At 41.4% G+C, this 21,785-nt stretch overlaps 1 protein-coding gene across 6 annotated transcripts in view; it reads left to right on the forward strand.

Moving 5' to 3' along the window:
• CA7 (carbonic anhydrase 7) overlaps positions 1-21,785 on the forward strand; it is a 49,452-nt gene that overhangs the window by 6,623 nt on the left and 21,044 nt on the right. The window contains exons 1-2 of one of the 6 annotated variants that reach the window (XM_056525588.1): positions 4,883-4,976; positions 16,410-16,592. The exons of 1 other annotated variant lie outside the window; for it this stretch is intronic. In XM_056525588.1, coding sequence (XP_056381563.1) covers positions 16,514-16,592 — 79 coding nt within the window. In that variant the 5' untranslated portion in view covers positions 4,883-4,976; positions 16,410-16,513. Of the gene's footprint in view, positions 1-4,882; positions 4,977-16,256; positions 16,373-16,409; positions 16,593-20,871; positions 20,969-21,785 lie in introns of those variants that run through there. 4 more of the 6 variants (XM_056525586.1, XM_056525587.1, XM_056525590.1 and 1 more) reach the window with 4 other exon arrangements.

Genomic DNA, 21,785 nt, shown 5'->3' on the forward strand with positions numbered 1-21,785 from the left:
AACCTTTGGAGGGAGTTGAAAGTCTGTGTTGCCCAGCGACAGCTCCAAAACATCACTGCTCTAGAGGAGAACTGCAGGAAGAATGGGCCAAAATACCAGCAACAGTGTGTGAAACCTTGTGAAGACTTATAGAAAACGTTTGATCTCTGTCATTGCCAACAAAGGGTATATAACAAAGTATTGAGATTAACTTTTGTAATTGACCAAATTCTTATTTTCACCATCATTTGCAAATAAATTCTTAAAAAATCAGATAGTGTGACTTTAGGGATTTTTTTTCTCTCATTATGTTTCTCATAGTGAAGATATACCTAAGATGAAAATTACAGGCCTCTCTCATCTTTTTAAAGGCGTACTCCACTGGAAATGTTTTTTTTTTTTTTTTAATCAATTGGTGCCAGAAAGTTAAACAGATTTGGAAATTACTTCTATTAAAAAAAATCTTAATCCTTCCAGTACTTATCAGCTGCTGTATGATCCACAGGAAGTTCTTTTCTTTTTGAATTTCCCTTCTGTCTGACCACAGTGCTCTCTGCTGACACATCTGTCCACTTTAGGAACTGTCCAGAGCAGGAACAAATCCCCATAGCAAACCTATCCTGCTCTGGACAGTTCCTGGCATGGACAGAGGTGTCAGCAGAGAGCACTGTGGTCAGACAGAAACTAAATTAAAAAATAACTTCCTGTGGAGCATACGGCAGCTGATAAGTGCTGTAAGGATTAAGATTTTTTTTAATAGAAGTAATTTCCAAATCTGTTTAACTTTCTGGCACCAATTGATTAAAATAAAAAAGAAAAGAAAAAAAGTTTTCCAGCAGAGTACCCCTTTAAGAATAGATTGATGATATCTTATATGGCAGCTTTCAAAGAAGCTTAGCATTTCTGCAGCCCTGGGTAAAAATCTGTCTAGTTATAAAGTAATATTGGAGTAGGATAATATATTACTGCCTATATACCTTCCAAGACCATAATGCCTGAATGACAATCCCCATGGGAGCATCAGTTGGCATACCAATTGTCCGAGTAATTCCACAATTGGCTATATGGAATTTTGAACAGTGTAAAAGATGACTTTAGAATTCTTCCATTGGATGGGGCAGTAGCACAACTGTTTGCTGTATTCCCAAAGCCACTACCTGTTCTTATCAGCTGCTTCTGTCCTCTTAACTGACTGTACAGATATAAAATATAATATACTGAGACTCTTCTTGACACATAATGAAATAGTGATGAGTATTATGGCTATTAATCTGTTTGGTAGAGCAATCTATCATCAGCAGTAACAATAAATGTCCAGGGAGCACCCATACTGAGACCTCTCTGTTCTAAAATAAAGCATATAATATACACTATTGGGATACATGTGTAACATACATATATTATATAACAAGGTGGTTTGAAGTTGTTGCTCTGTCTCATTGTAAACCCTTAAGAAGTGTTTCCCAACCAGCGTGCCTCTAGCTGTTGCAAAACTACAACTCACAGCCTGCCCGGACAGCTGTAGGCACTCTGGTTGGGAAACACTGCCCATAAAACATGCTGGGAGTTGTAATTTAACAATAGCTTGAAGCCGTAGACCACTGCTCTACAGGATACATTTAGTGATCATCATCTGACATGTCTAGATCCCCACTGATCACCAGGTTGGTGCACTAAATATATCAGTATAGCACAGATCTCTTTTCTGTGCTGATTGTTTGTTACAATGTATAAGTCAATTACAGAATATCTAGGCTTACATAGAATAGTCTAGACTGAATACAACTGTAACTAACCATCACCTGTGAGACCTGTTATGTCTTAATTGCTTGTGGACTATAGATAGAATCGAGAATATCCCCATTCACTGATCACAAGCAGAGATCTTGAGAACTCAGTAGGGACACAATAGGCATATAGTTTAAACTTGGTGGACTCTGGTGTTCTTTTTTCATATATATATATATATATATATATATATATATATATATATATATATATATTCTGTCACCAAATAAACTGTTCTATTCTAACTCAGGTTATGTTCCCTAACTACTCCTAACACCCCTCCAGCCCTTCAGAGCTTTTAAAAGCTGTGTTTCTTACCTTTCTTCTTGCTCACATAGTGCAATCTCCCAGCAGGACAAAATGGGCGTTTCCCAGCAGGCATGACATCATTGAAGCCTGCTGGGGGGACCACTTCCGCCCTCACATCGTTGCAGTGCTGTGATGAATAAAATACCTCAGGCTCTGTGCATGTTTCAGTCTGTGCAGTATTCAGTGAGGCTCTCCTTTAGCTTTCAGTCTGTGTAGCTTTCTGTGAGAATCTGTTTAGATTTCACTTTCTGTGCAGCTGTCAATAAAGCTCAGTGCAGAAAAACACTTCCTGCCAGGCCGGGAGGAGACCAAACTCACTGTATTAATTGTGGTAGGGAACAGAACAGAACCACCTAGTGGCTGTTTTTTGAATGTGAAAGTGTCTGCTAATTACACAAGGAACACTATATTAAAAGTTTGATTTGGTGACAGGCACTCTTTAAGGTGCAAAAGGGTGCAAACTTTAGCACAAATAAACACCTGCTTATGTAAGGTGTAATGTAGATTTTATTTTCTTACTTTAGGACAGTCCAAAATGTGTCAAACGTACTAAGAGGCATGTGCCTATCAATAAAATTGGTGCAATTCACTCCAACTTTTATTCCTTTATTTTATACCTTTATTTTATTACATTTAATAATGTGGGCCAAAGTCTGTTACACAATGATCAATATTAATTTATATAAAAACAGGACAACCCTTTAAACTGCCATACACATTTGACAGCATCTGCCATAGTCATTTGACAGCAATATTCCCGAATGATCCCCATAAAAGTAGATCGGATCATACATGTGTACTGCAATATCAGCAGAAGGAATTCAAGTGTACCTGTCATTTGTACACTGAGGACAAGCAGGGCTCTGTACACTGAGGGCAAGCAGGGCTCTGTACACTGAGGACAAGCAGGGCTGTGTGTACTGAGGACAAGCAGGGCTGTGTGCACTGAGGACAAGCAGGGCTCTGAGGGCAAGCGGGGCTCTGTACACTGAGGACAAGCAGGGCTCTGTACACTGAGGACAAGCAGGGCTCTGTACACTGAGGACAAGCAGGGCTCTTTGCAGTGAGGACAAGAAGGGCTCTGTACACTGAGGACAAGCGGGGCTCTGTACGCTGAAGACAAGCAGGGCTGTGTGCACTGAGGACAAGCAGGGCTGGGTACACTGAGGACAAGCAGGACTCTGTACACTGAGGACAAGCAGGGCTCTGTACACTGAGGACAAGCAGGGCTCTTTGCAGTGAGGACAAGCCGGGCTCTGTACACTGAGGACAAGCAGGTCTCTGTATACTGAGGACAAGCAGGGCTCTGTACACTGAGGACAAGCAGGGCTCTGTACACTGAGGACAAGCAGGGCTCTGTACACTGAGTACAAGCAGGGCTCTGTACACTGAGGACAAGCAGGGCTCTGTACACTGAGGACAAGCAGGGCTCTATACAGAGGACAAGCAGGGCTCTGTACACTGAGGACAAGCAGGGCTCTGTGCACTGAGGACAAGCAGGGCTCTATACACTGAGGACAAGCAGGGCTGTGTAGACTGAGGCTCTGTGACATGGCCCCTGGCTCACACAGCACGATGATTGACAAGCCAGGAGCCTGCACAGAGCCCTGCTTGTCCTGCCCTCACTTCCTGTATTTCGTTTCCTCACAGAGACATACGGGCAATAGATGCAGGGACAGCATTTTTTCACCCAAAAATATCCAAATTGTTTAACCAATGTTATACCTAATTATGTTATTATCTACATTATATAAAAAGTTTTTGCAAACAACAGATACACTTTAAATGGGTTGTCCTGTGGATGGGGTCCCAGCAGGTAGGAGTTAAAGGGGTACTCCGGTGCTAAACATCTTATCCCCTATCAAAAGGATAGGGGATAAGATGTTAGATCGCGGTGTCCTGCCGTAGGGGACCCCGTGATCTCTCCTGCAGCACCCCCGTTTTTCAGCTGCACAGAGCGAGGATCGCTCCGTGGCTGATGACGGGCGGTGCAGGGGAAGGAGTATCATGATGTCACAGCTCCACCCCCTCGTGATGTCACTCCCGCCCCCTCAATGCAAGTCTATGGGAGGGGGCGTGATGGCCGCCACGCCCCTTCCCATAGATTTGCATTGAGGGGGCGGGGAGTGACATCATGAGGGGGCAGGGCTGTGATGTCACGAAACCCCGTCCCCTGCAGCACCCCCATTTTTCAGCCCGGCGTTTGCTGACTTTATCCTGCATAAATTAGTTCAGCTTTCAGGCGCTCCGGTGGGCTGGAAAAGGTGGATACAGTCCTAGGAGAGAGTCTCCAGCCCACCGGAGCACCTGAAAGCTTAACTAACTTATGCAGGATAAAGTCAGCAAACGCCGAGCCGAGAAGTTCGTGACGAATAGAATTACTGGAAGTCATCTCTATCTACTATCTGTAGCTATATTAAAGGGAACCATTCATCAGTTTTATGCTGCCCAAACCTCTCATAAAACTGGTGCAGAGAGTGATCCGGACCACTATGAATTACTCTAATATGCCCATGCGTTTCAGAGTTTAAATGGACATTGTTAGAATCAAAAACTTTTTATTTGTTTTACTTCTTGGCAAAACATTAACCTTTCTAATATACTTTATTAACATTCTTTTTTTATCTCCTATTCATATAAATCATGGCTTATAAAAAGGCCACTAGGGGTCCCCATACTATCCAGGACATGATCCTGTCCAGCTGCAGCATCATCTTTGTTCCAGCTGAAGCACAGGCTGTGGCAAAATCCAGGAAGTGAGGGCAGTACTAGCACTGCTCTGTGCTCACTCCTGTCCTGTCTTTTAGACTGCAACATGAAAACAGAGAGAAGAGGATTACAGAGCAGCGATTGGATGAAGAGACACAGTACAGCAGACTTGGGGAGGAAGTGTATGCATGGTGAGTGAGTGCAAGCTCAGTGCTTACCTCTGACATGCCTCTTCCTGAGCAGTGGATGTCAGTATGGGTGAGCAGCAGAACAGAGGGATTTGAGAGACAAATACAGAAGCTACCTAAAAAAAACATTTAAAGAGTATGCATGACCTAGTGAATAACATAGAAGCATTATTTTTTTTCTGTGACATGATAGCCTTGCAGCAAGAACAAGGGGAAGGTCCCAGCAGCTGCTCTCTGCCCCGCCAGTACTGAGCCATGTATCCTTTCCTATACATAGAGTGAGATGATGCCTTAATGATACTTGCCACAATGATCAGGCAAGCACAAGTGTGATTGGCTAGTTAGTGCTCTCTGCTGACACCTCTGTCCGTGTCAGGAACTGTCCAGAGCAGGAATCCCCATAGCAAACATATACTGCTCTGGACAGTTCCTGACACGGACAGAGGTGTCAGCAGAGAACACTGTAGTCAGACTAGAAAAAAATATATAACTTCCTCTGGAGCATTCAGCAGCTGATAAATACTGGAAGGATTAAGATTTTTATATAGAAGTAATTTACAAATCTGTTTAACTTTCTGCCCCCAGTTGATTAGAAATAAGTCACTAGTGGAAAAGTCACTAAGTTTTCTGCACAAAGTGGAAGAGCGTTTGTAGTTGACATATGGTGGAAGAGCATCAGCATTGTGTCATGACACTGAGGTGTGTGGCACCATGTTCCTAACTGAACCTCATTCTCATGAATTTAACTATAGTAAAGTGATTTATGAACCTAACTCCATCTGAGAAATGAATACATTGGTTTTGATGAGAGGGTCCAAGGTCCCCAGTACAGTGCTCACTGGCCTGTTATATAAACAGTGTCAGCCTTATAAGAGATGAATTGCCCCAAGATTAAGCATAATACTGAGCTGATAATTCACTTACCAGTGACAAGATGTCAGGCATCTTCCTCATTCTCAGGGATAGCTCTGCTTCTGTGGGTGAATGCCTCTGTTACATGATGGTCACTATTCTTTTCTTATTTTTATATGTATCCATGATAAGAAGAAAAACAGAAAACCCTATATATGCCTCTCTATAAGATACCAGACATTGCGGTATTGTCTGTGAGCACTGCACCATGGATCTGGTGGACATGAGGACAAACATTATGTGTCTTTAACAGGTTAACGGCATTGTTCAGGTTAATAGTTATTGTGTTGGGAATGGCCCCTTTAGCTAATTCTTTCCCAGAAAACAATTGAATGGTAAATTTATGTTTTATTTTGCCATTGAAACCAGCAAAAACTCTGAAAGAATAGAAAATGAGATTTGCTCATCAGTCGCCTCCTCGTGTACACAGCAGCTTTCTGAAGACTCTTTGTCCTGTTCTCCAAACAATAGCCATAGATCCCAGCATGGAGGTACACACAATGTGGTGACATCATCACGTGTCAACATTACCCATATAGATTTTAGCTGCTATTTCCACTGCATGATCTGTGGCTCTGTCTGGCCCTGGATCCCATTCATATGTTGTGGAAAAAATTGGACCCCTTTTCTCTTCTTGTATTAACTTAAGGTGTGAGTGACACCTCTGGAGAACCCTAAACATTTAATAGAAACAATAAATGTTTCAATAGGGTTTATTCACATAAAAGTTGGGTTAACATCAGGGCTCAAGTCCTACAGGAACACGTGGGAACTGAGTTCCTGCACTTTTTCCATAGCAGGAGCACCATTCCCGTTAGCAAGAGTCCCTTGAGTGAAAATCTTGGGTGTGTTCCCACACTTTTTTCCCCCCAGGACTTGACCCCTGGTTAACATGTAGTATTTTGGTCAGTTTTATAGCCAAAACCAGTGGTTGGTCTTAAATACATAAAAAGGTGAATCTTTCCATTATAATTTTTCTGTCAGTTCCTCCTCAGGTTTTGTCAAAAAGTATTGACCAAACTACAATGTGTGCACCCAGCCTAACACTTAAAAGAGTACTGCAATCTTAGACACTTATCCCCTATCCGCAGGCCTTTGCAAGGCTAATGCATGTGTCGTCGACCTCACTGATGTCAAAGACACGCCCCCTCCATACAGCTCTATGGGAGAGGCGGGGATGCACGAACGCCATAGAGATACATGGAGGGGGCTACAGATCTCCTTTAAAACAAGCATTTTTTGTAGGACTTTAAAGAGTAAACCCACACTGTGTACTCAAGTTATGCAGTGTCAAAGATTGACCTCCCCATAACTGGTAATACTTTTATACCATAACAGCAGTGTTCGTCAGATGTAAATGTCAGAAGGAATGTCCAATATCTGACGTATAGCACTTGGTGGCATCCATTATACATTCGGTCTGTCACGATTCGGCTAGCTGGTTGTGGATCCACTGTGTCAGCGAGGGATTGGCGTGGACCGTGCCGGTGGACCGGTTCTAAGAGGCTACTGGTGTTCACCAGAGCCCGCCGCAAAGCGGGATGGTCTTGCTGCGGCAGTAGCAACCAGGTCGTATCCACTAGCAACGGCTCAACCTCTCTGACTGCTGAGAAGGCGTGGGACAGAAGGACTAGGCAGAGGCAAGGTCAGACGTAGCAGAAGGTCGGGGCAGGCGGCAAGGTTTGTAGTCAATATGGAAAGCAGGAGATCTGGTAACACAGGCTTGGACAACACTAAACGCTTTCACTGGCACAAGGCAACAAGATCCGGCAAGGGAGTGCAGGGGAAGTGATGTGATATAGCCAGGGAGCAGGTGGAAGCTAATTAGGCTAATAGTGCCAGGCACCAATCATTGGTGCACTGGCCCTTTAAGTCTCAGAGAGCTGGCGCGCGCGCGCCCTAGAGAGCGGAGCCGCGAGTGCCAGCACATGACAGCCGGGGACCGGGACGGGTAAGGGACTTGGGATGCGATTCGCGAGCGGGCGCGTCCCGCAATGCGAATCGCATCCCCGACGGCCATGTCAGTGCAGCGCTCCCGGTCAGCGGGTCTGACCGGGGCGCTGCAGGGAGAGAGATGCCGTGAGCGCTCCAGGGAGGAGCAGGGACCCGGAGCGCCCGGCGTAACAGGGTCCTATATTTAAAAAGTATACCCATTGGTAGACTTTTTTTAACTGGATCTGGCTCAATGGAATAGTGCACTATTTAATACAGTAAATGAAGACCAAAATGACAAACGTTTGATTTCCACCAGGTAATAAGATTCTATGGATCCATTTAGCTTAAAGAGGACCTCTCATTAACTTGATAAATGTTATAAACCTACCAGTTTACTGCCCTCATCATGATAAACCACCCCCTTCCTTTATTTTCATAATTTTTAAAGTTAATTTCCCCCGCTCTGCCCACCGATCGAAGTCCAAGCAGAGCGGGGGGAACAAGTGGGGCGGTGGCGGGAGCAAGCAGTTACCGGTGGCATGGCGGACGGCGGTACAGCCGGCGGAGGAGGCTGCAGTGAAGATCTGTGGTAAGTGATCTTCACTGTGGCCTTCTCAAAGTTGCGAAACTACAACTCTCAGCATGCCCAGACAGCCAAAGGCTGTTTAGGCATGCTGGGAGTTGTAGATTTGTAACATCTGAAGGGCCACAGTTTGAATACCACTGTGTAGTGGTCTCCATACTTTGGTCCTCCAGATGTTGCAAAACTACAACTTTCAGCATGCCCAGACAGTCCAGACATACTGGGAGTTGTTCTGTAACATCTGGCCCTTCAGATGTTGCAGAACTACAACTCCCAGCATGCCTGGACAGTCATTGACTGTCCTGGCATGCTTGGAGTTTTGCAACAGCTGGAGGCACCCTGTTTGGGGAACACTGCCGTAGAGTATTTTTGGTATTGGAGGCAAAGGCCATGCTTGCATCTGGGTCCGTCCCTATGCAAATCCCTAATCTAGGCCTCAAATGCGCATGGCGTTCTCTCACTCCAGAGCCCTGTCGTATTTCAAGGCAACCGTTTAGTGCCACATATGGGGTATTTTCGTACTCGGGAGAAATTGCCTAACAAATTTTGGGGGGCTTTTTCTACTTTTACCCCTTATGAAAAGGAAAAGTTAGGGGCTACACCAGCTTGTTAGTGTAAAACAAAAAAAAATTCTACACTAACATGCTGGTGTTGCCCCATACTATACATTTTCACAAGAGGTAAAAGTAGAAAAAGACCCCAAAAATCTGTAATGCAATTTCTGGGAGTACTGCGGGTGCACTAGATGGCTCAGGAGTGAGAGTGCACCAAGTACATTTGAGGCCTAAATTGGTGATTTGCACAGTAGCTGCAGTGGTTATGACATGACCGCAAAAATGAAAACACCCACATTTGACCCCCTTTTGGAAACTATACCCCTCGAGGAATGTAATAAGGGGTACAGGGATCCTAAACACCCCACAGATCTTTTTTCGTTAAAGTTGGACGTGAAAATTAAAAATTAAATTTTTTCACTGAAATGCTGGTGTTACCCCAAATTTTTCATTTTCACAAGGGGTAATAGATGAAAAAGCCCCCCAAACTTTGTAACCCCATTTCTTCTGAGTAAGAAAGTACCCCATATGTGGACGTAAAGTGCTCTGCGGGCGCACTACAATGCTTAGAAGAGAAGGAGCTAAATTTGTTTTTTGGAGAGAGAATTTGGCTGGAATTGAAGGTCATGTGTGTTTACAAATCCCCCGTGGTGCCAGAACAGCGGACCCCCCCCCCCCATATGTGACCCCATTTTGGAAACTACACCCCTCACAGAATGTAATAAGGGGGGCAGTGAGCATTTACACCCCACAGGTGTCTGACAGATTTTTTTTGAATAGCCGTAAAAATGAAAAATTTTACTTTTTATTTGTACAGCCTACTGTTCCAAAGATCTTTCAAACGCCAGTGGGGTGTAAATGCTCACTGCACCCCTTATTAAATTCTGTGAGGGGTGTAGTGTCCAAAATAGGGTCACATGTGGGGGGTCCACTGTTCTGGCACCATGGGGGCTTTGTAAATGCACATGGCCCCCAACTTCCATTCCAACCAAATTCTCTCTCCAAAAGCTCAATGGCGCTCCTCCTCTTCTGAGCATTGTAGTTCATCCACATATGGGGTATTTCCTTACTCAGAAGAAATGATGCTACACAAATTTTTTTTTATTTTTACGTCCCACTTTAACGAAAGTTCGTCAATCACCTGTGGGGTGTAAAGGCTCACTGTACCCCTTGTTACTTTCCTTGAGGGGTTTAGTTCCCAAATAGTGTGCCATGTGTTTTTTTCTGCTGTTCAGGTACCATGGGGGCTTCCTAAATGCGACATGTCCCGCAAAAACAATTTCAGAAAAGCTCACTCTCCAAAAGCCCAATGTTGCTCCTTCCCTTCTGAGCCCTCTAGTGTACCCACAGAGTACTTTACATCCACATATGAGGTATTTACTTACTCGAGAGAAATGGGGTTACACATTTTTGGGGGCATTTTCTCCTATTACAATTTTATTGTTAAAAGCTCAAATTTTTCATTTTCACGTCCCATTTTAATGAAAGTTCTCCAATCACCTGGGGGGTATTAAGGCTCACTTTACCCCTTGTTACGTTCCTTGAGGGGTAAAGTTTCCAAAATAGCGCGCCATGTTTTTTTTTTGGCTGTTCAGGAACCATGAGGGCTTCCTAAATGCGACATGTCCCCCAAAAACCATATTCGCTCTCCAAAAGCCCAATGTCGCTCCTTCTGTTCTGAGCCCTCTAGTGCACCCACAGAGTACTTTACATCCTCATATGAAGTATTTCCTTACTTGAGAGATATGGGGTTACAAATATTTTTACATTTTTTTTTTTGGGGGGGGGGGGGGGGGGTTGCCTTTTACCCCTTTTAAAAATGAAGAAAAAAAAGAGGGGCTACATTAACATGTGAGTGTAAAAAAATTGAGATTTTGAAATTTTTTTCCTTACTTTGCTGCTATTCCTGTTAAACACCTAAAGGGTTAATAGACTTTTGTAATATCATTTTGAATACTTTGAGGTGTGCAGTTTTCATAATGGTGTCCATTATAGGGGGGTTCTAACATAAAGACCCTCAAATTCACTTCATAACTGAACTTGTCCCTGAAATTTTTTTACATTTTTGTGAAAAATTGGAAAATTGCTTTGAAGCCCTCTGATGTCTTCAAAAAGTAAAAACATGTCAACTTTATGATGCAGACATAAAGTAGACATATTGGCCCTTATTTACTAAGAGTGGAGTGTAGGTTTCTTTGTGGGTTTTAATTCCCTACAATTTATTTTCCACGGTATTTACTAAGGTTTCCCTACATTTTCCACTTTCCATACACTTTGTTTTTTTTTACATATGCTCTGATCTGTCGGATTTTTCTCAGCTCAAATCCACCACATTTTATGTGGAAACCTTAGTTTATATCTTGTTTTTTGTGAAAATGTCGGGAACACGCCCCTTTTCTGAGACCATGCCCCCTTTTTGGGTTTTCTTAGCAAAATGGAGAGTTAGTCGGGGTTTTTTCAATTCTGGCACAAATTCTGGCACAAAATCTGGTGCAGACAGAATTTCTGGCGCAATAGTAAATGAGGGCATGTCACGATTCGGCTAGCTGGATGTGGATCCTCTGTGTCAGCGAGGGATTGGTGTGGACCGTGTCGGTGGACCGGTTCTAAGATGCTACTGGTATTCACCAGAGCCCGCCGCAAAGCGGGATGGTCTTGCTGCGGCGGTAGCAACCAGGTCGTATCCACCGGCAACGGCTCAACCTCGCTGACTGCTGAGAAGGCGTGGGAGAGAAGGACTAGGCAGAGGCAAGGTCAGACGTAGCAGAAGGTCGGGGCAGGCGGCAAGGTTCGTAGTCAAATGGAATAGCAGAAGATCTGGAACACAGGCTTTGGACAACACTAAACGCTTTCACTGGCACAAGGCAACAAGATCCGGCAAGGGAGTGCAGGGGAAGTGAGGTAATATAGCCAGGGAGCAGGTGGAAGCTAATTAGGCTGATTGGGTCAGGCACCAATCACTGGTGCGCTGGCCCTTTAAATCTTAGAGAGCTGGCGCGCGCGCGCGCCCTAAGGAGCGGAGCCACGCGCGCCAGGACGTGACAGCTGGGGACCGGGACGGGTAAGTGACTTGGCATGCGATTCGCATCCCCGCCGGCAATGTCAGTGCAGCGCTCCCGGTCAGCGGGTCTGACCGGGGCGCTGCAGAGAGAGAGACGCCGCGAGCACTCTGGGGAGGAGCAGGGACCCAGAGCGCTCGGCGTAACAGGGCCATTTTATATGTGAATCAATATATAATTTATTTGGCATGTCCATTTTCCTTACAAGGAGATAGCTTCAAAGTTAGAAAAATGCTACATTTTCAAAATTTTCCTGAAATTTGGGAATTTTTCACCAAGAAATGTAGCAAGTGTTGATGAAAATTTACCACTAACATAAAGTAGGATATGTCACCAAAAAAAATATCTTGGAATCAAATTTGTAAGTAAAAGCATCCCAGAGTTATTAAAGTGACAGTGGTCAGATTTGCAAAAAATGCTCCCGTCCCTAGGGTCAAAAATGGCTCTGTCCCCAAGGAAATAACCCCTTAAGGACTCAGCCCATTTGGGCATTAAGGACTCAGACAATTTTATTTTTACGTTTTCGTTTTTTCCTCTTCGCCTTCAAAAAATCATCTCTTTTATATTTTCATCCACAGACTAGTATGAGGGCTTTATTTTTGCGCGACCAGTTGTCCGTTGTAATGCCATCACTCACTTTACCATAAGATGTATGGCGCAACCAAAAATACTATTTGTGTGGTGAAATTAAAAAGAAATCCGCAATTTTGCAAACTTTGGAAGGTTTCGTTTTCACGCCGTACAATTTACGGTAAAAATGACGTGTTCTTTATTCTTTGGGTCAATACGATTAAAATGATGCCCATGATAACATACTTTTCTATTACTGTTGTGCTTAAAAAAAATTGCAAACTGTTTAACCAAATTAGTACGTTTAAAATCCCCCTATTTTGAAGACCTATAACTTTTTCATTTTTCCGTATAAGCGGTGGTATGAGGGCTCATTTTTTGCACCGTGATCTGTACTTTTTATAGATTCCATATTTGCTTATATAAAACTTTTAATACTTTTTTAATACATTTTTTGGGGGGTTAAAATGTTATAAAAAAGCAGCTATTTTGGCCTTTTTTTTTTTTTTTTTTTTACGTTCATGCTGTTCACCGTATAGTATCATTAACATTTTATTTTAATTGCTGGGATATTTACACACGCGGCAATACCAAATATGTATATCAAATATTTTTTTTACACTTTTTGAGGGTGAAATAGGGGAAATGGGACAATTTACGTTTTTATTGGGGGAGGGGGTTTTTCAAATTTTTTTTACTTTTTTACTTTTATTTTTACACTTTAATAGTCCCCATAGGGGACTATTTATAGCAATCATTCGATTGCTAATACTGTTCAGTGCTATGCATAGGACATAGCACTGTTCAGTATTGTCGGTCATCTTCTGCTCTGGTCTGCTCGATCGCAGACCAGAGCAGAAGACCCGTGGAAGGCAGTGGAGGCAGGTGAGGGGACCTCAGGCTGCCATGCTGGATGATCGGATCGCCGCGGCAGCGCTGCGGCCGATCCGATCATCCATTTAAAGTACCGTGATGCTGCAGATGCCGTGATCTGTATTGATCACGGCTTCTGAGGGGTTAATGGCGGACATCCGCGGGATCGCGGATGTCCGCCATTACGGGCGGGTCCCTGGCTGCTATCAGCAGCCGGGACCTGCCACGCATGATGCGAGCATCGCTCCGATGCTCGCGGTTATGCATAGGATGTAAATGTATGTCCTGGTGTGTTAGGTACCAGCTCACCAGGACGTCCTGCGTCGTTAAGGGGTTAAACACGAATAAAGAAACAAAGAAAACTTAAGGGGTTAAACACAAATAAAGAAACAAAGAAAACTTCATTTTTTTTAAAACAAAGTATATTACAAAGATTTCTTATTCACCATAAGGAGTGCAATAGCACAACTTTGTTTTAATGAGTGACCATTTAAGCGCCAGGACCTATTCCAATAATTACCTAACGTTATACAGACACTGACTGATGCAGTCTAAAAATAGCAAATGTTGTAAAGGGGTTATCCAGGAATAGAAATACAAGCTAATTTCTTCCAAAAACAGCTCCACACTAAAGTTGTGTGTGGTATTACAACTTGGCTCCATTCACAATGGAACTGATACATTGCTAAACCATCACAAAAAATATATTCTGTTCTTAGGCTAGGTTTCCACACAGGTTTTTTTCTGGCATTTTTGGAAAACCACTACTGCGGTTTTTAAGCCAAAGCCAGAAGTGGATCCAAAAAGAATAGGAAATATAAAGGAAGGACTTATACTTTTTCCTACTGGATCCACTTTTGGCTTTGGCTCAAAAACTGCAGTGGTGGTTTTCCAAAAACTGACAGAAAAAAATCTGTGTGGAAACCTAGCCTAAGGGTCTGTTCACATGAAAAGTATTCTGTGCATATTTGATGCGTGGGATTTGATGCGCAGGATTTGAAGCTGTGTTCAGTCATTTAGTTTACATTGAAATCTACAACATAAAATCTTGTGCAGCAAATCCCGTGCATAAAATCTGTGCAGGATACTGTATGTGTGAATAGAACATTAATGTATTGAGCTCACAGTGGGAAGTATTTAGCCTGTATGGGTTTCAGCATCTAGGTTTAAAGGGGTACTACAGGTTCCAACTTTTTTTTTTCTAACTTGACTACAATGCTCATCTTAAAAAAAATTTAAACAAATGCTGGATTTGTCTCCCTTCACTCCCCCAGTGCCTCCTGTATCCCATTCCCAAGCTCCGTAGTGATCCTGTTCCTGCTTCTTGTGGTTGACTTGTCACACTGGGGCTCAGCTAATGGCCGCCTGCAGTGATAGGCTGAGATGCAATGTGACATATTGAGCCTGGCAAGATGAAGACGGGGATACTGAGGCTCAATATGCCACAATGGGGTACTCCAGAGGGGAAAAAATGATTTTCAATTAACTGGTGCCAGAAAATTTAAAAGATTTGTAAATGATTTATTCTTAAAATTCTAATCCTTCCTGTACTTATCAGCTGCTGTATGCTTCAGAGGAAGTTGTGTAGTTCTTTCCAGTCTGATCACAGTTTTCTCTGCTGCCACCTCTGTTCGTGTCAAGAACTGACTAGAGAAGCAGAGGTTCGCCATAGGGATCTGCTCCTGCTCTGAACAGTTCCTGACATGGAAAGAGGTGTCAGCAGACAGCATTTTGGTCAGACAAATTAAGCATACAACTTCCTCTGTAGTATACAGCAGCTGATAAGTACTGGAAGAGTTAAAGAGGTACTCCAGTGGAAAACAAATTTTATTTTTTAAATAAACTGGTGCCAGAAAGTTAAACAGATTTGTAAATGACTTCTATTAAAAATCTTAATCCTTTCAGCACTTATCAACTGCTGTACACTTCAGAGGAAGTTTTTTTCTTTTTGAATTTCCTTTCTGTCTGACCACAGTGCTCTCTGCTGACACCTCTGTCCATGTCAGGAACTGTCCAGAGCAGGAGAGGTTTGCTATGGGGATTTGTTTCTGCTCTAGACAGTTCCTGACATGGACAGAGGTGTCAGCAGAGAGCACTGTGGTCAGACAGAAAGGAAATTCAAAAAGAAAAAAACTTCCTGTGGAGCATACAGCAGCTGATAAGTACTGGAAGGATTCATATTTTTAAATAAAAGTAATTTACAAATCTGTTTAACTTTCTGGCACCAGTGGACTTAAAAAAAAAGTTTTTCACCGGAGTACCCCTTTAAGATTCTTAAATAGAAGTAATTACAAATCTTTTCTTGATGTCTGGAGGTAGCCGCGCAAGTCCCAGGTGAGCTGAGATTTTTTCTATTTTTAATTACAAATCTGTTTAATTTTCTGGCACCAATTTGAAAACATACATTTTTTTTACCTTCGGAGAACCCCTTTAAAATGAGAAGCTTGAAAATGGTAAGAGTTATAACATAGATATTGACATATACAGTCAGTATTATTTGAATAAAATCAATCTTCTCATACCATATATTATTATTGTATGAACATTGCTGATACAATGAGCTAACATTAGAAAGCAAAGTGTGCACCGATACATATCATAGAATGACCCTTATAGGGTAACAATGCTGATTAATGTGTGTGATGACTGCTCTACATGGGAACATGGTAGTTCTAGTACTGGCTGCTACACCCAGATAGGAGGAGAGGTGGGTAATACTTGGGCAGTGCCTGTCTTACTCCTGTAGTCAGCTGAGCCCCCCCCCCCCCCCTACTGTCCCTTTAAGAGGCTGAGAACAGGTACAGTGTGTAGTAAAAAGGCAACAGGTATAGAGATCAGGGACAGTTCCTTGAGTCTGAGTGCACCCTGTGACAATGACCGGCCAACACTGCTGGGGATATGGAGAGGAGGACGGTAATTCAAATCCTGATAATCTCTTTCTTCTTTCCAGCATGAAACATTCCTCAGTGTATTAACTGCAGATTCAGCTCCATTCATTGGCATATAGGAGAACAGATCTCTGGATCACTGTCTGTCTTCATCTCTATAGACCACATGCTGCCTGCAAGATCCATCTATGTAACATCTTTCTCTACCTGGCTGTCTGTGTATCTAGCTTTCACCTCTATTTCATGTATGTCATATTCTTCAGTTTTATACCATTGTCTATGGGCTCAATTACATTTCTGTATTTTTGGATCCATAACATTTTATTGCAAAAAACAACTGCATCTATACATTTAAATAGTTTTATCAGCATTTCTGTTTTTTAAAACATCATGTTCTAGCAGATCAGTATTGTTATGGGTTTTAGTTCATAAAGATTAATGTTCTGGTTTTAGTATAGTTCACATGTTAGTAATTGTACTGTTTTTCTACTTAAAAAAAAAAAATGTATAGCAAAATACGGAGGGTAAGAAGCTGAACTAGATGGACAGATTCATTTAAAAATGTTTTGCCTTATAAACTATATAACTGTATAAAACCAGATACAATATGAAATCCAGATTGTAAAAAAAAAAATGCTGCATCTGCTGCATCTGTATTTGATCTGTGTTTTTATAGACGTGTGAATGAGCCCTATGAGATCTATCACTCTATCTATCAATCTATCTATCTATCAGTTTTATTATACAATACTGAGACTATCATGCAGGTAACACTTGATATATGTAATCTAATTTACAGCAGTTATAGAGGACCAGTACAATACAATATGTTCAATATCTATCTATCATCTGTCTATTCTATCCATTCTATCTATCTATCTATCTATCTATATATCCATTCTATCTATCCATTCTATCTATCTATCTATCTATCCATTCTATCCATCCATTCTATCTATCTATCTATCTATCTATCTATCTATCTATCAGTAACTGTTTTATTATACAATACTAAGAGTATCATGCAGGTAACAGTTGATATATGTAATCTAATATACAGCAGTTATAGAGGACCAGTACAATACAATATGTTCAATATCTATATCTATCATCTGTCTATTCTATCCATTCTATCTATCTATCTATCTATCCATTCTATCTATCTATCTATCTATCTATCTATCTATCCATTCTATCTATCCATTCTATCCATCCATTCTATCTATCTATCTATCTATCTATCAGTAACTGTTTTATAATACAATACTAAGACTATCATGCAGGTAACACTTGATATATGTAATCTAATATACAGCATTTATAGAGGACCAGTACAATACAATATGTTCAATATCTATATCTATCATCTGTCTATTCTTTCTATCAATCTATCTATCTATTCTGTCTATCTATTCATTCTATCTATCTATCTATCTATCCATTCTATCTATCTATCTATCTATCTATCTATCTATTCATTCTATCTATCCATTCTGTCTATCTATTCATTCTATCTATCCATTCTGTCTATCTATTCCCAAACGGCGGAGGACAGCACAACCACTATATGTCTCTAGGTAGTAGTCAGGGTGCAATAGGAAGAACTGCGGTCCCAGTCGCAGACCGCATCCATAAATTCCAGCAATAAATCCAACAGCACTCACGGAGTCAAGTGAAAAAAACACAGCTGTGTTTATTTAAACCATGTTCAGATGCAACGTTTCAGTGGTATCCACCACCTTTTTCAAGCATTCTGTCTATCTATCTATCTATTCATTCTATCTATCATTCTATCTATCTGTCCATTCTATCTGTCCATTCTAGTGTCCATTCTAGCTATCTATCTATTCTATCTATCTATCTATCTATCTATCTATTCATTCTATCTATCATTCTATCTATCTATCTGTCCATTCTATCTGTCCATTCTAGCTATCTATCTATTCTATCTATCTATCTATCTATCATTCTATCTATCTATCTGTCCATTCTATCTATCTATCTGTCCATTCTATCTATCTATCTATCTATCTATCTATCTATCTATCAATCTATCTATCTATCTATCCATTCTATATATCTATCCATTCTGTCTATCTATCTATCTTTCTATCTATCTATCCATTCTATCTATCTATCCATTCTGTCTATCTATCTATTCTGTCTATCTATCTATCTATCTATCATTCTATCTATCTATCTATCTATCTATCTATCTGTCCATTCTATCTATCTATCTATCTATCTATTCTGTCTATCTATCTATTCTGTCTATCTATCTATCTATCTATCTTTCTATCTATCTATTCTATCTATCTATCTATCTATCCATTCTGTCTATCTATCTATTCTGTCTATCTATCTATCTATTCTGTCTATCTATCTATCTATCATTCTATCTATCTATCTATCTATCTATCTATCTATCTGTCCATTCTATCTATCTATCCATTCTATCTATCTATCCATTCTGTCTATCTATTCTGTCTATCTATCTATCTATCCATTCTATCTATCTATCTATCTGTCCATTCTATCTATCTATCTGTGCCTTTTTATAATACGATATTTAGAGTATCATGCAGGTACCAGTTGTTATATGTAACCCAATATACAGCAGTTATAATACAATATGTTCTGGGGGGGGGGGCACTGGTAATGTACTCCTTGATGTGGCTTCTCGGAGCACTTGGTGATACTAGAACCTAGTTCTTTATTCTTGGTATTAACATGTTGTAGAGCAGTTAATATTGTTGTTGCTGCTGTGTTCATCTCCATTTTCGGTCTCATCTCCTTCCTAGCTGTCTTTCCCGCTCAGTATTATGTTGTACTAGTATGGAATCCCCTTTAGGATGGGTTCACACTTGGCAGGTTTTGTTGCAGAAATTTCTGTCTGAATGTCAGTTCCATTCATCTGACATTGGGGGATATTTATTAAAATCTGTGTAGAGGAAGAGTGGTGCAGTTGCCCATAGCAACCAATCAGAATGCTTCTTAAAATTTTCAGAGACATTTTTTAGAAATGAAAAAAGCAATCTGATTGGTTGCTATGGACAACTGCACCACTCTTCCTCTACACAGGTTTTGGTACCTCTGCAAGTTTCATTTAGATGAATGAGACAGTTTTGCAACAAAATCTTTGCATGTAAATCCAACCTTAGGGTACATTCAAACGCTATTTGTTCTTGCAGGTTTTCCGCTGCGTATTTGAAAGTGGGCGGGCTCTTCTCAGCTGTCCGTAGAAGATTTTCTGCAGCGGAATTTACGCTGCAGAAAATCTGCCGCAGTCCCTACTGACTTCAATGGGGCTTGTGGCGGATTTTCCACAGCGTAAATTCCTCAGTGGAAAATCTGCTGCGGACAGCCAAGAAGAGCCCACACCCTTTCAAATACGCAGCGGAAACCCGCAAAAACAAAGAGCGTGTGAACGCACCCTCATTATCCCCCTCCTCATGTCAGGGTCTTTGGATAACAGGGGCTTAGGCCCCTTTCACACTATAAAATCCCTTCCGTTACCAACGCCCGTTAGGAAATCAGCAGTTATACGGCCGGTATTAAATCACTAACGGCCATTAGAAAATCCCATTATAGTCTATGGGATTTTTCTAATAACCGTTTTAACCCATTATTGCCCGTTATTAATAACGGCCATTATTTTGTGACAGGCGATAGTAACGGGAGAATTAGTTCATGCACTATTTCTCCCGTTCATTCGTCCGTCACAAAATAACAAAAATTTCAATTTTAAAAGTTTAGTGTCCCACTAGGAGGCCAGTTATGGCCCACATAGGCAACCAATCTTTATCTAATGTCTATGGAAGTGTTCTCCAACCCGTGGCTTTAAAGGGTTATTCCAGAAAAAAACTATTTTTTTTAGCTCAACTGGCTCCAGAAAGTTAAACAGATTTGTAAATTACTTCTATTAAAAAATCTTAATACTTCCAATAATTGTCAGCTGCTGAAGTTGAGTTGTTCTTTTCTGTCTAAGTGCTCTCTGATGACATGTGTCTCGGGAGCTGTCCAGCGTAGAAGCAAATTCCCATATCAAACCTATTCTGCTCTGTACAGTTCCTCAGTTCCTATGGGAATTTGCTTCTACTCTGGACAGCTCCCGAGACACATGTCATCAGAGAGCTCTTAGACAGAAAAGAACAATTCAACTTCAGCAGCTCATAAGTACTGAAAGGATTAACATTTTTTAATAAAAGTAACTAACAAATCTGTTTAACTTTCTGGAGCCAGTTGATATATAAAAAAAAGTTTTTATTCCTGGATAACCCCTTTAAACTTAAAACTACAACCCCCATCAGCTGCCAGAGCATGAGTTCTAGTTTTACATCAGCTGGAAAACCACAGGTAGTGTACACTGGTCTATAGCAGCCTCATAGCCAGGATTTACAAAGAACAATAAATACCAAATGGGTGGAAATGCCTTTAAAATATGTTCCACACTTTAGATTATATTGTTTATTTACAGGCAAAACAAGTTCATATATTTCCCCTATCTTTATCTCTGCAGTGTCATTGCTCTTACCCTTCATGCTATTTTCACAACAAATGAACCTTTACTATCTCCTTGTAAAAAAGCAAAAGGTGAAAAATGTGAAATGTGCAGCACCAGGTGAAAGGACAATGTCAGCACTTTGGGATAAGAAATGGTAGCCATATTGGTGATCACTCAGCTTTCCCATAAACAGATAAAAGCTAAGAATAAGGATTATTTAGTGCAGTGTTTCTCAACCAGGGTGCCTCCAGCTGTTGCAAAACTACAACTCCCAGCATGCCCGGACAGCCTTTGGCTGTCCGGGCATGCTGGGAGTTGTAATTTTGCAACAGCTGGAGGCACCCTGGTTGGGAAACACTGACTTAGTGTATTAAAGCTGTGTATATTAGTCACATAATTTGGAAGGTATTACTGAATTATCAAGTAACATTATGTAAGAGTGAAAAGCTCCTCAATCTCCCTCCTCTAGAGTCAGTGGGAAGACTGTACAGTAAGATCCTTTGAAGAAGTGATACAGCTACTGTATGTACAGAATGAAATATGACAGCGTGGTTGATATTTAAAGGGTACCTCTCATCAAATAAACTTTTGATATATTTTAGATTAATGAATGTTGAATAACTTTCCAATAGCATGTTAATGAAAAATATGCTTCTTTTTATTGTATTTTTCCCGATCAGTCCTGTCAGCAAGCATTTCTGACTCATGCTGGAGTCCTAAACACTGAGAGCTGCCAGCCTGCTTTGTTCACAGCCAAACAGGCTGTGAACAAAGCAGGCTGGCAGCTGAGTGTTCTCCTTTGTGAACAAAGCAGACTGGCAGCTCGCAGTGTTTAGGACTCCAGCATGAGTCTGAAATGCTTGCTGCCGGGACTGGTAGGGAGACCCCTAGTGGCCATTTCTTCAAAGTGGAAAATTAAATAGAAAGAAGCATA

The sequence above is a fragment of the Hyla sarda genome, chromosome 6 (genome assembly GCF_029499605.1).
Source record: "Hyla sarda isolate aHylSar1 chromosome 6, aHylSar1.hap1, whole genome shotgun sequence".
NCBI classification, from domain to species: domain Eukaryota; kingdom Metazoa; phylum Chordata; class Amphibia; order Anura; family Hylidae; genus Hyla; species Hyla sarda.